The following is a 17,120-nucleotide window of genomic DNA, read 5'->3' on the forward strand; positions in this document are numbered from 1 at the left end:
GGGGGGGGGTGGCTGTTCCAGTCCCTGCTCAGGAAAATGGAGGCAAAGAAGTCATTAAATAGACTTTTCAAGCCAAGTGTTTCACTTGTAAGACCAAAGTAGTGTTCGGAAGCTAATATTTTTTGTTTTTAAAAACAAAAAACAGAGTTGAAACAAAAAACACCTGAGAACAAAATTTTGACTAACTCAAAATAATTTTTCCCACTAAATGAAAAACAAAGCGAGTTGAACAAAACTTTTTCCCTGTTCTTTGTTTCAGCCACCAAGTAGAAATGACAATTATTTAAACAATTCTGCTCTTGAAACAAGTGTTGATACTGAGTATTTACAAATTGTTCAGCATCCCTGCTAACTTCAGATTCACCAGTCCCAACACCTTGCAGCACTTGGGTTCATTTGTAGTTCTCACATCCATATGCCACCGACTTGATGCTTTGTAGCCTATTGTGGAAGATTTGAAGAGTACGCGTCCCAAGGATGTGCATGGCTGCAACCCAGGGAAAATTCCTTCCCAAGATAATGTTAAAATTTGACCTTAGCTCATCAGCAGTCCTCATGAGTTTGCACTCCCCATTCCAACCCAACCCAAGGACATACAAAATAAAGCCCTTCTCTCTCCTAAAAATAATATGTTAAAAGGTCTCTTGACATCTCTTGTTTGGAACATGCTAATTATTGCCTTTAGAACAGCCTTCAACTGACTGTTTCACTTGACACTAATACAACCACCCATAAGCAACTTGTGCAAAAATAGCTAATACTTTATTACGCTTCTGTTCCTTTGACCCAGTGTCCACAAGTGGTAGTCACTCTCATATTGGCGTGTATTGATGAATCTGACATTTCTGATCCCTATTTAATCAAAAACTCCACCTCACAATCTGGATTTTTGTTCTGAGAGAATTGTTCTCTCTGGTTGAGAGAAGTCAAGCTCCTCCATCTTCTGACTTTAGGGTCTCTCTTCTTGGGCTAGGGACAGACATTAAACATAAACCAGTTTAAGTGATCAGAAACTGGTTTAAGCCTGTAACAGAACAGATGTTCAGTGCACATAAATGAGTTTGAAAATGGCTGAAACCGGTTTGAGATAAACCTGGTTAAATGTAGTATCAGACCTAACTGATTTGGGTCAAACTGGTTTATGCAATGTCTGTTCCAGACCCCTTGCTGGTTTAAGTTAAATCAGAGTCCCCCAACATCCCAGCATGCTCTCTGGACTGGGCAAAGCTCTCTGCTTCTTGGCCAGAGCTCCTGCAGAGACTTGCAGGCACAACAGGGTCTGCTGATTTTCCAGTGCCCCCTTCTCTCCACCCCTTCACCACTCGCTGATTAAGCAGGGATCCCTTCCTCCTCTCTGCCACAGCACAGACCATAGCCAACATGTGGAATGCTAGCTAATGCTATGTAAGACTCCAGCAAAGCCTGCAGACACAGCAGGGTCTGCCTGGCTTCCCCCTGCCCTACCCTACCTCACTGCTCAAACAGGAATCCCCCCCTCCCTCCCATCTCCCACAGCATGGACCCCAGCCCCATGGACCCTAAGCATGTGGTATGCTAGCTAATGCTGAGAGGTAGTTATGTGTGTGTCTCTCTCCAATTTCACTGGGGCAGGCAGACAGAACAGTGACTGCTTAGGGCTGTTTGAAGCTAATCAGCAGGTCAGCAGGTAAGCTGTTTAAGACGTTTGAAAAACAGAGAGAGGCCATTATGTTGCTAATTGGGTGATAAAGAATATTATCACTATTAGCCTCCAGCTGGCTTGCTTGCCTGTCAGTTTGCTGCAGACAGTATGAGGAAGTAGGGAGGGAGATTGAAAAGCTCTGTATCATTAGCAGATGCATGCACTGCACTTCCCACGTCCCCTTGCCTCAGAGTGCTAGCCCAGGGCAGGGGGCCGGCAACACTCCCACCCCTTGAGCAGCCAGATGGGAAAAGCCTGGGACCATGCAGGCAGACCTCCCTAATGAAAGAGTGCTGCTGGGGCCTGGCCATGCCCTTCTCAGCTCAACACCCTGCAGAAGGGAAGGGAGGGATGCTTTAGCACCGCCCCCACCACCCCAGCTTCTAGCCTGAGCCACTGCAGGCATGTGCCTAAATTTCCTCAGTCCAAAGAGAATGTCTGTCCAATTTCAAACCAGTTCAGCCCAACCAAGTTAGACTAACCTGCAAAGATTGAATCAGCTCAGTCTCAGGCTTTTTGAATGTCTGTCCCTAGCCTTAAGGCCCTTGTTTTTCAGATTTCCTAAGAGGATCTTGCTTTCACATTTGGTTTTTGAAACCCACCATACCACCCACTGAGATATGGCAACAATTGATAGGAGGCCCTGATACTAATAGAGAACTAAATTATCTACTGCCATCTGGACCAAATGGAAAGAGTCCAGAAGAGAAAAACAAATTATTGGAGAAAATATGATGCATGACAAGGGAGTGAAAAAATTCAGATTACTGAGTCCAGAGAAAAGACGACTAAGGGGTGATTTAATAACAGTCTATGGATATTTTTAAAAAGTGGTTTTTAAGGAGGGTGGAAACCAGTTGTTCTCTGTTTTTCTGTCTCCACCAAGGCCAAGGCAAGAAATAATGCAATTAAATTAAATCCATAGATGCATCTCAAGCAGGTCCAAGGAGGTGATCCTCCCCCTCTATGTGGCACAGGTCAGGCCGCAGCTGGAGTACTGCATCCAGTTCTGGGCGCCACACTTTAAGAGGGATGTGGACAGCATCGAGAGGGTTCAGAGGAGGGCCACTCGTATGATCAAGGGACAGCAGGGTAGGTCCTATGAGGAAAGGTTGCTGGACCTGAACCTGTTCAGCCTTCGAAAGAGAAGGCTGAGGGGGGATCTTGTGGCCTGTTATAAACTGGTTAGGGGGGATCAGCAGGCGCTGGGGGAGTCCCTGTTCCCCCGAGTGCCGCAAGGAGTGACCAGGAACAACGGTCACAAGCTGGCGGAGGGAAGGTTTAAGTTGGACATCAGGAGGCGCTACTTCACGGTCAGGGCGGCTAGGGTCTGGAACCAGCTTCCAAGTGAGGTGGTGCAGGCTCCCACCCTGGGGGTTTTTAAGAGGAGGTTGGATGACCACCTTACTGGGGTCATTTGACCCCAGTACTCTTTCCTGCCATGGCAGGGGGTTGGACTAGATGATCTGCTCAGGTCCCTTCCGACCCTAGAAACTATGAAACTATGAAATTGCAACAACAAAAATTTAGGATACCTGTTAGGAACTTTGTTCATAGGCAATGTGTAGCATGGGCACAGGGGGGGAATGTGCCCTCCCTGAGAATGGCCACCTCCAAAGCCACTGCCAGCTTCTGCAGGCAGTCATCGCCCCCCTCTCCCCTTGGCTGCCAATGGCTGCAGAAGGTCTCTGCTCACTACCGCCAACAGCAGCTATCAGCAGCCCCTGCTCCCCTCCCCACCACCGACACTGCTGCGGCCACCTGCAGGTGGTCCCTACTTGGCCTGCCCTCACCATCAACATCACTGTGGCCGCTTGTGGGGGGGTCCGTGCTCACTGTTGCCATGGCCCCACCACTGACACTGCCGCTGCCACCTGTTGGTAGTTGCCATGCCTCCCCCCAAGCTTCAAGAGGCACACATCATTCATAACTTTCTTTGAGGGTGATTAAGCACTTGAAGAGATTATGTAGTCATGTTGTAGAATCTCTCTCTCTGGTAGCTTTCATATGCAGATTAGACAACTTTTGTTTTAGGTAGTTTAGACAGGAATGAACCGGTCTTGAGCAGGTCCCTTCCAGATGGATTTTTCCTCAATCCTATGATCTGAAGGAATGAGATGATGTGCAGATGGGACAGTGAGAGCGAGGGAACAGAGATGAACACAAAATAATGATAACTAGCCTAAAGTCTCCAGTATAGGTTTTCTCCTCTCCGCCTTAAAAAAAGTTTTCTTATTACTGGTAAATATTGAATTGTATCTATCCTAATTTGTGCACTAATTCAATAATAAAAGAGCACCTACTTTGCTCTGGGCACTCTTTGCCATGTTTTAAAATTACAGGTATAGCAATGAACTTCTTTCGTGCCACTTTGACTAGTAATTTAAAGATATAAAAACTGATGTTTTTAGAGCTTGCAAATGCCCAAGAGATTCTGATTCCAAGTTCTTGTAAATCAAATTTATTTTAAGTAAGATTAGACACTTTTTAAAACCCAGCCTCCTTAATTGTGTCAAAAAAATCACAAGAACGTGACATTTGTTCCCTGAATGTGTTTGAAATCAAGATAAACTTGGCCATGTCAAATCACTTTGAGAATGAAATGTGTGACTATCATTCAAAATAGAATTTAGGAATACAAGCACTGCTACATCCCACCTCTGCTCCTACACCATGCATGCCAAATGCAAACATGTAGCAGTGAAGCTGCTGTGAGGGCACTCCCCATAAGGATGCTTTTAAGTATACTAGGAATGGGGAGCTTTAGAGATGACAGAGTGGGCCTTCAGTGTCTCATTGCTGGGTTTGGCACGTGTGGATTGGGAGCAGCTGAGTGAGGCATACTTTTCGGTGATACCCTCCAAAGTGCTCTGGAAACTGTGTAGACATATCCATAAAATAACACATTTTCTTCTTTACTTACTGTGCTGTGATCTGCCATGATAGAGATCTGTAATAATACAGCTAAAACTCTGTAGCACTCATGTATATATAATACCTTCTTCTGGGCAGAATCAGAACTATTCATCTGTGTCTTACAAGTACTTTTTTGCTAAATCTCAATTACTCTGTGTACAAAAAAGCTTTGTGTCTGGAGGAGAAGGGATTTGAGTTTTATCCTCAGTCAGGATAAAGTTCTCTGAAGTCTTAGGTGTCCTTGAACTGCCATCAGATTTCCTTACAAAGGGAAAAATTATGGTTCATAATTTCAGGGGCAAATAAGCAACATTGAATGTCCAACTTGAAGTACCTTAAGAGAACCTGATTTTTAGAGGGTAGAATCTCAGCACTTTGGCCCTGACTCAAGAAAACCATGGAATATGATCTTAAGCATACTCAGAAGCACTTAAGTAACTATTTAAGTCCTACTGAAATCAATGCGACTGAAGTCCACAACTGAGTGCTTCTGGAAGCATGGTTCTTGAAGTGTCAAGTTGGGCATCCAGAAATGGAGGTATTTAACATTATTAGTCAGTTACGAATACCTCCATCCACATACCTAGATGTAACTTGTTTACTTGACAGATATGGAGGCAATGTGTTTTCTTTTGTTTCTCTGCTACACATAAAAAAGCTGATATTTGAAGTAAAGATTCACATTCACCACTGAGTGGATGGCTCCCCATGACTCAGCTTGACTAAGCCTGTCATGCACTAGAAATAGGTCTGTGCTGAAATATGTAGTTGCCATATACCTCATTAGAATCAAGTGAGAAAATGTTTAATTCAAGTACTGTATAAATGGCTCTTTAATTCAGTATACAATGGTGTCTCAGCTATTGATTTATTTAATCTATGTTTAGCATTTGCATGCAAAGAAAGCATTTTAATTAACAATCCCTTCAACTTGAAAAATCACATTCCTGTCTGAAAATAGTGTGCCTGCTTTAGCTACCAGTACCACCCAGAACTGCTGAAATGGGAGGAAGTTAATACAAGAACTATGTCTCTATTTTCAGTTTGTTTACTTTGCATTATCTGTCATCACTTCTCAGCTAGGGACAAAAATTAAACATCAACCAGCATAAGTGATTGGAAACTGGTTCAAATCTGTAACACAACAGAAGTTCAGTGCACATAACCACTTTCAAAATGGCCAAAGCCAGTTTAAGATAAACCTGGATGGATATAGTATCAGACTTAACTGATTTAGGTTAAATAGGTTTATTGAGCTTCTGTTCCAGATCCTCTCCAGATTCAAGTTAACTCACAGTCCCCCAGCACCCCAAGATGCTTTGTACATCCCCCACAACCCCCTCTCAACCCTTGCAGGGCAGGCAGGCTAGCCTTGACCCAAGCTGTCTGCTCCAGCCAAGCAGGAAGGCATGCTCTAGTGCCCCCAGCTTCTGGCCTAGGCCACCACAGGCACGTGGTTGCATTGCTGGAATCAAAAGTGAATGTCCGTTCACTTGCTTATCAATTCAATCTACACAGCTTAGACTAGCCTGCAAAACTTAAATGGATTCAGCCTCAGGCTTTTTGACTGTCTGTACTTATCCCTCCTATATAGTCAGTTTCTCCATTGCTGCAAAACTAGGGCAGTCAAACAATTTTTAAAATGTCATTGCAATTAGTTGTGTGATTTAAAGAAATAGTTGCAATTAATCACAATTTTAATCACACAACTAAGAACTCAAAATTATGCAATACTTTGTATTGTTTAGGGTGGGGGGTAGAGTTTGTGGGGGGGAGAAACTTGTGACTGTGTATGTTGAGGGGGAGTTGGAGCCTGGGAAGGGGGGTCCCTGCACACCCTGGCAGGATGTGAGGGCACTGTGGGCCAGGCCTGAGGGGCAGCAGCAGGGTTGGGGGGGCTATGGCTTGGGAGTAGGGGCAGATACACAAGCAGACACCCATACACTCACTCAGAGACACAGACAGACACAGACAGCACTGTACCAGTAAGTCTGTGGATGGGAAGAGGCACAGGGAGAGAGAAGGAGCGGGGGGGAGGGAGCAGAAGATTGAGGTCCCCACAGTGAGGAAGGGAGTGGGAATGAGGCAGGGGCAGGTGCTGGGGTGAATTGGACCCAGGGCCAGGGCAGTTCATGAGATGCAGCCCTGGGTAGCTCATCCAGGGGTGCAGGGTGGGGCAGCTGCTCACCACAGTGTGCACCCCTACAGGAGGCATGGGGGGCATATGCTCCCTGGATTTGTACATAGGGCGGAGGTGGGCTGGGGCTCTGCTCCCTGCTGCCTTTGCCCCAGAAGCTGTGCAATGCCATGTTGTGCCTCCCACTGCCAGGTGGGCAGGGAACATACAGCATGACCAGTGCATGACTCCCAGGGCAAAGGCAGCAGGGCACAGAACCCCAGCCTGCAGTGGGCAGCCCATCTCCACCCCATGCACAAATATGCCTCCTCCAGGGGTGTGCGCAGTGGCAGGGAGCCATGCAACCCTCCACCCCCCATTACCCACCCAGCCCCAGGGTGGGTCATGGACTCCAGCACCTGCCCCACTCTCTCCCTCAGCATGGGGGCCTCGATCTGCCCCCCAACCCCTTCCCCACTCCTCCATAGACTTACCGGCGTGGTACTGCTCTACACAGTGTGCAGGCTGCAGCTGCTCCTGTGTATCTACGTCTGTGCATGCCCGCCCTCCTGCTCCTGGCTGAAGCCACCCAGAGCCCATGCCCAGGCTGCCCTGAGGTCCTCTGCTCTGCCAGGGATGCCCCACTGGATGGCCCAGGTGCAGGCTCCAAAGCCAGGTGCATGATTATTAACACGTTAAGAACTCAAGAACCAACTAATGTGTTAATCACAGGCATTAATTGTGATTAATTGACAACCATATGCAAAACCTTTGTTCGTTTCAAAGAGGGAGGAAAATCTTCATAGTGTAAAGATTTTTTGCTTACTATTTAAGCAGTTCTTTATTAGAAACTGGATTTTTTTTTCTTTTGGTTACTTTCAAAATTAAAATTGACAGTATGCTTAATTCAAGACCATCTGAATTCAACAGAGGAACTGGAATGTAATTAGTATAAATACATGCTATAAGAGTAGAAACAGATGTTGCCATCACAAGAAGGGAAACATGTCTTCCACTGTCCTGTAAGATCAACAGTGGGACACAACAGGTACATAGATTTCATAGACATTAGGGCTGGAAGGGACCTCGGAAGATCATCAAGTCCAGGCCCCCGCCCAAAGGGCAGGAAGTCAGCTGGGGTCATAGGATCCCAGCAAGATAAGCATCCAGTTTGCTCTTCAAGGTGTTCAAAGTAGGTGCTTGAACCATCTCCAATGGCAGGCTGTTCCAGACCTTGGGGGCTCAGACAGTAAAGAAATTCTTCCTTATGTCCAGCCTGAAACGGTTTTGTAGTAGCTTATAACCATTTGACCTTGTCATCTCAGTATACAAATATAGTTTTAATCAATTCTAATATAATTACTTCCCAAAAAATTATTGTAATACTTTGCCAAGCTACATTTCTCATTGAAGATGTTGAGTGAGATGCCAGATTATGCATTTTAAAACATGAACCAAACTTCTTTTTGAGTTATAAGCACCCGGTTAAAAAAAAAAAAAATCAGCACCTTTTCTTGCAATCTCAAAACTCTTTTGCACTCAGACAATACAAGAGCAACTTTGGCCTACTTCAGATTTCTATAACAAAAATTTTACCTATTGACTGAAAATTGGCATGCTAAATGTTATCCCACAGGAAAATCTTTCAAGAAAGATACAAATTTCTAAAATATTACCTGAAAATGGAATTGTTATTTCAACCTTAATTACAAGTCTATTTCTGGAATGCTGATGGTCTATGAGGTCTGCCTGGCTGTACGAATTCATATTCAAAAGACAGTTTGTCCAGTTTAATAGATCTTTTCAATTAGTTATAATGAGACACCTGCACAAGATCCTGAAAATAAAGTAGGAAGACAAAGGCTGCTGAGAGACATGGAAAATAAAAACAACAGCACTTTACCGGAGAAGGAGCCATGTCAGTTTGACCCAGCTCGCCCAATATCTGTATAGATTGTGCGTTTCGGTGGGGCTGTTTGGCTCTTGTCTAGCCCCGCTGAAGAACACAATCTCTACAGACTTTGGATGAACCAGGTCAAAGTGACATGGCTCCTCTTCTAGGCACGTGCTGCGCTCCATGCAGGGGTGTACCGAGCTGAAAGTAAACCACCGAGTATTTTTTTTTCCCCAGTCTGTCAGCAGCCAAAATGCCAAACAAAGCTGCTGGAGTGTGCAGGACTGACACACTCAGAAACCACTAATCAAAAACAGGAGGTTGCAATGGCTTGGCCATGTCAGGGGAATGGAAGACAGTGTCCCCAAAAATATTTTGTACAGTGAGATTTGAGACAGCTTTAGGAAGTGGGGTCGCCCTTTATGATGGTACTATGATGTGTCAAAATTATATGAAGCCATGCAATATCAGTGTAGAATTCCAGGAGAGTGTGCAGAATCCCATCCAATCTGGACGGTACCTGTGGCACTGGGTGCAGCTCAACATGAAGCAGCTTTGATCCACAGCACAGAAGCAAAGTGGAAACAAAGGAAACAGCCTGCTGTAAATTTGGGCTGTGACCCAGGCAACACATGGACCTGTGGAACTTGTAACAAGCGGTTTCACTCTTGCATTGGGTTTGTCAAGCACAAGCGGATTCATCAGGCACCTGACTAGACCTCTTAAGAATACACCATGATCCAGAAGATCAATGGTTGCCTACCAGTTTTAATGAATTTAGATTAGATAGGACTGAACTGTAGAGTTTGGATCCAGAAATGACACAAGTTTCATATACTTCTTGATACTGGTTAATCTTCAGGTCTTTGAATTAAGAAGCAAGCTGCTGATACACATATATATGTATACACACATGCTTTTTATTATTATCATTTAAATATCTATTCTGGAGATAGGGAAATATGCTGTCTTCATGTGAAGTGATTACATTTTTACTTCCAACCACATCTAAATGTCATTCTTTTTTCAGAGAAAAATATTAAAGCTAAACAATGCCAAGTACTGAAGAAAAGGCATCCCCTTCCATTGCTATTAGCCCTCAGCACTCCTTGGTGGCACCCTGGCAATAACTGAATACGGACAGAAAGAAACCCTCTTTGCCCTGAAGAGCAGGGCTTCTAGATATTAGTTACACTGTATCACCTATTTGTTGAAGGAAAAGCATCATGCTTTTAATCCCACTTGATCACATGCTACACAGGGAGTTCACAAGGTCTCAATAAGGCAGACATAGGAGCACACAAAAGTATTTTCAATATTATTATTGTTATTGTTGTTATTATTATTATTAAAGCTTAATTCATACATTTCACCCAGAAATGTCTGGTTTCCACAGTCTGCTTGTGTATAGGGATTTGAAAAGCTATAAACTTTAAGGAAGTCATCCAGCAGGTTGGCCACTTGCAGATACCTTATCCAGTAAGTGTTCCTCTTTAAAGACTTCATTTATATTCAATACCTTGTAACAAATGTCCAACACAGAATACCATCTTACTGTCTTTTGGCCTTCTTGAGAGCCCTTCTTTTCATGCCCAAAGCAAGAGCTTTTAAGATTGTGTCCTTGTTGTTTATAACATTGTAGCAGCTCAATTCCAACAGCCTATCAAATTCATTAGGTTTATAGGTGAAGTTCATCGAACGGTAAGGAGAGTCTGCCCCTTCAATGAGGAAGTTGCCAAAGGATTTCTCATTCGCTGTCTCACGCTCTACTCCTGCACACAGAAACAAAATGAAACAACAGCATTCCTCTCAGATCTTCACGATCGGATGTTCAAATGTTTGCACAGGAGAAGAAAAAAGTGCTGTATTCACTTATATTTATCATAAACCTATCCGTAAGGTGATGAGAAATAGGTAAAGGATTTACATTTATTTAAGTGACATTCTGCAGATGATAGCAAACTACTCAGGGGCCAATGTCTTTATCTTAAAATAAGGTTTCAATCTAAATTCAGACTGTAAGTTTTAAACACAATTTAAAAAAAAATAAGACTGATGAACCCAGAAAACATAATAAGGATGGCTTCTGAAAACTTAGACAAGCAATATACCTGAGCCAGTGCAGTCAGTGAGACAAAAATTGGCCTGAAATATTCAGACAAATTAATTTTAAGAAATATTCATCTCTTTCCCTAATTCTAGCAGCTATAGTAAAAATCTTTCAAGTAAAAAGCTAAATTTAATTCCTACTAAAATTCTGCTCTCTACTCCATGTCTATGGTGACTCCTAAGTTGTTCTTTGTATAGGAAGACATTTGCAAGTTCACCAAGAAGAGAAGAAAGAATAGAATCAAATAGGTCCTGGAGATGGGTTTCTCTCAGATTTCACAATACAAAAATCAAGTGGCTGATCCAAATATCTATGCTAATCATACCAATGAAGTCAATACACTTTATTTGTACCTTGAAGACTAAAACGTAAATGCAAAATAACTAACCTATGTTAACTACTCGAACCAAACAAAACAAAAAAGTGGGAATCAATTGTTGACATGTGTCTAGGGCTTTACTAAAGAGCCTAGGTCAGCAATAAAGTGTTTGCAAATAAACAATACAACATTTGCACTTGGTTTTGTACTAACCATATACAAAAAAGTCCAGTAAAAAAAGCATTTGCAAATCTGTGGTTTGCAACACCCAGGGTTGATGCATATTATAAAAGGTTTTTTTCCTTTCTTTTTATGCCTTACACCCACCTGCCCCCTGAGACCCTGATCTCTAGCAGTCTAGCTGCTGCCTTGCAAAGAGTTAGAATCACAGAAGATTAGGGTTGGAAGGGATCTCAGGAGGTCATCTAGTCCAACCCCCTGCTCAAAGCAGGAACAGCCCCAACTAGATCATCCCAGCCAAAGCTTTGTTCAGCCAGGTTTTGAAAATCCCCAAGGATGGAGTTTCTACTACCTCTCTGGGTAACCTGTTCCAGTGTTTTACTACCCTCCTAGTGAGAAAATTGTTCCTAATTTCAAACCTAAATGTCCCTTGCTGCAACTTGAGACCATTGCTCCTAGTTCTGTCATCTGCCATCACTGAGAACAGTCTAGCTCCATCCTCTTTTGAACCCCCGCTTCAGGTAGTTGAAGGCTGCTATTAAAAAACCTCTCAGTCTTCTCTTCTCTATAATAAATAAGCCCATTTCTCTCAGTCTTTCCTCATAAGACATGTCACCCCCAGCCTCCTCACCATTTTCATTGCCCTCTGCTGGACTCTCTCCAATTGGTTCACATCCTTTCTGTAGTGGGGTGCCCAAACCTGAACACAGTACTCCAGATGTGGCCTCACCAGCGCTGAAGAGGGGAATCATAACTTCCCTTGACCAACTGGCAACACACCTACCAGTGCAGCCCAGTGTGTCATTAGCTTTCTTGGCAACAAAGGCACACTGCTGGCTCATATCCAACTTATTGTAACCCCCAGGTCCTTTTCCACAGAGCTGCTGCCCAGCCAGTCAGCCCCTGGCTGGGCAGGACCAGCCACTAAAGTGGGATGCAGAACACATTTTGCTGATGAGACATCTAACTGAGGCTTTATTGCATTCTCCTTTACCTGGTGCCTTGTATTGCTGGAAGGTGTTATTCACCAGTGGGAAGTGGAGTACTATGGGAGCCTTTGGATTTTCAGTGTCCATAAACATATAACACTCCTTTGGCTTCTGCCTATCTTTCTCACTGACAGCAATGTGTGGAAAGGGGATTTCCCGCTCTTCACAATACTTCTGGGCCTGATGTAGGACCTGGATCCAGAAGACAAAAGTTCCTTTCTTTACTGCATGAGATTTAAAATCATGTGATATCAGATTTTCAGAACAGCTTAGCTCCCTTTTAGACACATAAATAAGAGAGAGACTTTCAAAAGTGCTCAGTGTGTAGAAGTTGCAGAGCATTCTGACGTTTATGGCTAGATGTACAAAACAGCTAATAGAGGGGTGCTCAACCTTTACCCCACAAGGCCATGTCATCCAGCCTGTGGGCCTACCCCCAAAATTTGGCAGCAGAGGAGCCAAGACAGCATGAATTGCAGCTCCCCGGTGCCAGATTTCCAGACCTGTGGGGAGCCCCGTGGACTGGATAAAGTTGCCCTGCACACAAGATTGGGCCAGCACATGGCTGGATCCAGTGTGTGAGTTCAGGCCAGCACATGGTTGAGCTAGCACACCAAACTGCACCCATGAACCAAACCTAAGTACAAGATCCAGCCTGTGGCCTGGCCTTGCACTATTCATCTGGCCCATGGGGCCAGAAGGTTGAGCACTAGGGCTGTACAAAATTTTGCCAGTTGTTTCGATTCAACACTGTTTCAACTACTTTTGAGCTCAAAACAGTGAGATTGAATCAAAATGAAGGGCTTCAAAACAGCCTTGAAACAAAATGAGGCTTGTCAAAACATTCTGAAACTTTTGAAATGTTTCAAGTTTCAAAGACAGCAGCGAGAAACAGGGAAGAACCAGGGCTATACTCCCAGCACCAGCCGGGAGTGCAGCCCTGGCTGTCCCCATCTCCTGCTGCCAGAAACCAATAACAGCGCAGGGGAAGGGAACTGAGCATGGGCTCAGTTCCCCTCCCCAGTGCTGCGCTGCAGTGGGGGGCACTGCGGTCTGGTGGGAGGCGCAGGTGGAGAGTCAGCCCAGCTGGGCTCACTCCCACCCCCAATGCACTGCGATTGGGTGCAGGGAAGAGAGTCAGTCCAGCTGGGCTCACTCCAACCCTGGTGTGCTGCGATCAGGCACAGAGCGGAGAGTCAGCCCAGCTGGGCTCAGTCCCACCCCCCACACACTGCGATCAGGCATGGGGGCAGAGAGCCCAGCTACACTGACTCCCCACCCCCAGCGAAACGTCAAAACATCATTGAAACAGCCTTTCAGTTTCAACGGTACGGGAACAGCTATTTCAAATAGAAATGAAATTCAAAACAGAACGCCGTTCCTTCGAACTGTCAAAACTGCAGCTGAAACAGAATGGGGCCATTTCGCACAGCCCTATTGAGCACCACTGCTGTATGCCATTGAGGTATTTCTAAACACGGCATTTGAATATTCTGCACAGAACTATGAGATGACAGGTAATGTGAATGTGCTCAACTGTACTCAGTTGTATGTCTCACCTCAAATGGAGCTTCCCAAGAGTAGTTGAATGACAGAATGACATCAACATCTCTCTCCTGCTGAAGCATCAAGGGAAAGGGAGAGTTTATAGAAAAAACCCCATCTATCAGGTACAGTCTGTTTTCCTGGGGAGTGAGTTTGTTGGGGAAAGCATCCAAGCCTGAAAGACCCCACAAATCACAATGATAAATAAAATATAGAAAAACTGATTCTCTGAAATTACAATAAAAGGCTGCGAATCATGGAAAACCTAAAGGTCAAATGTGTCATTATCTCGCTATTAGCTGTATTTCCACCCAACACCCATCCACACCACCAAAGATATCCCCACTGTGGATCATACTTACTTAAACATTTAAAGGTGAATTAAGCACTAGTGTAACTAGGGATGGGTAAGCAGGGCACCAGAATGATGGCTCCTGGGGAGCCTGCACTGCAGCAGCAGCAGCCCAGTTGTGGGGAGTGCCTATGTCAGATAAGACCCTCCAGCACTTGCCAAACCTCGCCCTCCCCACCAGCTACTGAGCATCTCTGCCCAGAGCACAAAAATTGCTAGTTATACCTCTATGGAAATAGGATTTGGCCTCAAGTAATTTGTCCACAAAGTCAATGAGGGCATAAATAGATGTTGCCTTTGGGCTACCATAAAAATGTTCAGGGTGGCACAAGTTGTAGGAAAACAGACATCCGGATCCCTTGTCAAGTTCCAAATGCCCAAAAATGTGGCTTCAAGCAAAAGTAGTCAGTTTTTGACACCTTATAGGGGAGGACATCTGTTTGCTTATTGAGCACCCCAGGAATTCTCCTGCAGGGGATTCCCATGATGCGTGTATCAGGCTGCCATATCCCTACTTGGGGCATGGGTACTTGCAGATGTGTAGGGATTCCCCCACTTGCAGACACACAGTGAAGAAATCCCCTGCAGGAGACTGCCACTGTATGCCTGTCTCATTGCCATGTCCTGACCCAGGGGACAAGTCTGCAACATCAGGGCCAGGCATCTGGGGCCACTGTCCTAGAGGTTCAGGCCCCTGAAGTCCTGAGAATGGCCTAGGACTTGCAGGACAACAGCCCTGGGTGACATCTGTAAACACCAATGAAGCATATCAGCTGTGTCAGAACAAATCCCAGCACAGCTGAATCCACTCCAACAGTTTATACCCTGGAATACAGCCCAAATTTCTTTAGTCTTGGGCCACTGTGGTAAGCACAGAGTTGTCTAATCTTTCAAGGCAAGTTATTTGCCGTTATCAAATAGGATTTACAGTACTTTTGTCCTAAAGTATATACAGCCGAACGCTGTTCTTGTTTATGCTTCTGTAAGCCTGTGAATGCAATGGTGTAAGTAAGGGCAGAATCTAGCCCACAAGATTTCCCCTGGTGCTTTAGTTACTTTACTCAAAGATTACAGATTTTTGTCTTGTCACTAGATTTGTCACTGCCTGGTCACTTTGCCCATCCTGGCAGGCCCAAATGTCCCAGATGCATACCCTACATTCTCTCCCACAAAACTGTTACCCACCTTTCCAGGCCACAAATTGCTTGGCATTGAGATAGTCCTTATGAAGGTGAAGTCCATGCATAAAATTGACATTTTCTCCAGTGGAAACACGAGAGCTAAAGAAACCCTGAAATAGATTTGAGAAGGCTCCACCTGGCATGACCATCCGAGTCTCTAACTCTGAGGTGTCCACTGGCTTGTAGCCATGAGCCTCATCTACAAAAGAAAAAAAATATCCAGAGTTCAAGCCTAAAGTTCACTGTCCCCTAATCATTTAGCCCTGGAGTCCTAGGAGTCTGATACTTTTTTTTTATAACCACTGGGCTCTTCATCACCAGTGCTATATTTTTAGTGGGAGTCACCTCCAACCTATACTTTGAAAATGAAGGGTGTTATTAAATCCATGTGTATAACTTTATGATGAAAACTCAACTAAGACAATTATCCCTAACCTGATTACATCACAGATCTCCACTTTGGACAGGGCATGATTTTTACCTAGTTACGGAGAGAAATAAATAATATAAACCTTAAACATACTGTAGTAAGTGGGTTTGGAAACAATTGTGACATTCCCAGATCTGCTAACTTCATTACAACTGTAGTATAATGAAGGCTTAAATCTGAGGTTTTTGTGAATTTTGAATACAGTTGTGGTACTTATCAGCTTTTCCTTTGAGTCTTAGTTGGTTGTAAAAACGGGTTCATTGCTTCCATACAACTTTAAGAACAGCCCAACATATCTCTCCTTTACCTGCAACTTTGATGGCATCTCTCAGAGTTTCTAAGAACCCAACTTTTGAAACAACCACCTCTTCCCAGATCTCATCTAAATTTGCAGCAAAGGCACTGGACCATATTCCTGACAAATGATAAAAGATAAAGGAAATGATTACATTAGACTTCTTAAGCACTGAACAGCACGGTGCCAATAGAAAATGACCATATTCCGTTTCAACACACTAGACGTACCATATTAAGGACACAGCCTGGGTAGGACTAATTATATACGATTTTAAAGAATGCTGTTAAGGCAGGGGCAGGCAACTATTTGGGCCCATAGGCCACATAGGCAATTCTGGGGGACTGTCTTGGACCGATCAGCATCTCCCCCTCCTCCCACAATAGCCCAGAGCCCATGCCCTCTGCGTCTCCTCTCTGCCACTGCCACCAGTACCCACCAGCAGCTGAGCACACAGTCCTAGGACTGGCCCAGTCTGCCCTGGACAAAGTGGACCAGCACCAGACCAGCTGGGACCTGCATGCACAGCCCTGACCCCAGCCTCCCCACCTGCCCACAGTGAGCAGCAGTAATAGCAGGGGCAGCAAGGCAGAAGCTGCTGCTGGCCACAGCAGAAAAGCAGGCCCTCCCCCCCTTCACCACTGCTGGGCCTTTCTTGCTGCAACTTCCCAGAGCCCACACCCAGGTTGCCCTGCATCTCCTCTCCACTGACCCGCTGGGTGGCCCAGAGGTGGCAGTGACAGTGGCAGAGAGGAGCCACAGGGCAACCCAGGTATGGGCTCTAGGCAGTCACAGCAAGAAGGGCCTAGCAGCAGCAAGGAAGAGGCGACTACTCTTCTCTTGTGCCCAGCAGCAGCTTCTGCTTAGCTGCCACCGCTGCTGCCACTGCTCATCGTGGGTGGGCAGGTCCAGAGTGGACATGGGGCAGGCCAGAGTCAGGGCTGTGCATGCAAATCCTTGCTGGTCTGAGGCCAATCTGCTCCAGTTGGGGCAGCTCTGGAGCTGGTGCAGGGCAGGCCAGGCCTGTGCCAAGCCTGTAAGTGTGGGTCCCCACCAGCTCCACGGGGCTGGAGCCAGTGGCAGTGGCAGCCAGAAGGAGCTGCTGCCACCTG

At 45.1% G+C, this 17,120-nt stretch overlaps 1 protein-coding gene across 1 annotated transcript in view; it reads right to left on the minus strand.

The window, feature by feature from the left end:
* Window positions 1–9,912: 9,912 nt before the first annotated feature.
* The window catches only part of LOC109299351 (cytosolic phospholipase A2 zeta-like), a 48,784-nt gene continuing 41,576 nt past the window's right edge, over window positions 9,913–17,120 (minus strand). The window contains exons 16-20 of the mRNA XM_019519940.1: window positions 16,021–16,128; window positions 15,288–15,482; window positions 13,765–13,925; window positions 12,211–12,397; window positions 9,913–10,379 (exon numbers count right to left, since the gene is read on the minus strand). Coding sequence (XP_019375485.1) covers window positions 10,159–10,379; window positions 12,211–12,397; window positions 13,765–13,925; window positions 15,288–15,482; window positions 16,021–16,128 — 872 coding nt within the window. The 3' untranslated portion in view covers window positions 9,913–10,158. The remainder of the gene's footprint in view (window positions 10,380–12,210; window positions 12,398–13,764; window positions 13,926–15,287; window positions 15,483–16,020; window positions 16,129–17,120) is intronic.

This window comes from Gavialis gangeticus, unplaced genomic scaffold (assembly GCF_001723915.1).
Source record: "Gavialis gangeticus isolate Ggan-Ray unplaced genomic scaffold, GavGan_comp1, whole genome shotgun sequence".
Classification (NCBI taxonomy): Eukaryota; Metazoa; Chordata; order Crocodylia; family Gavialidae; genus Gavialis; species Gavialis gangeticus.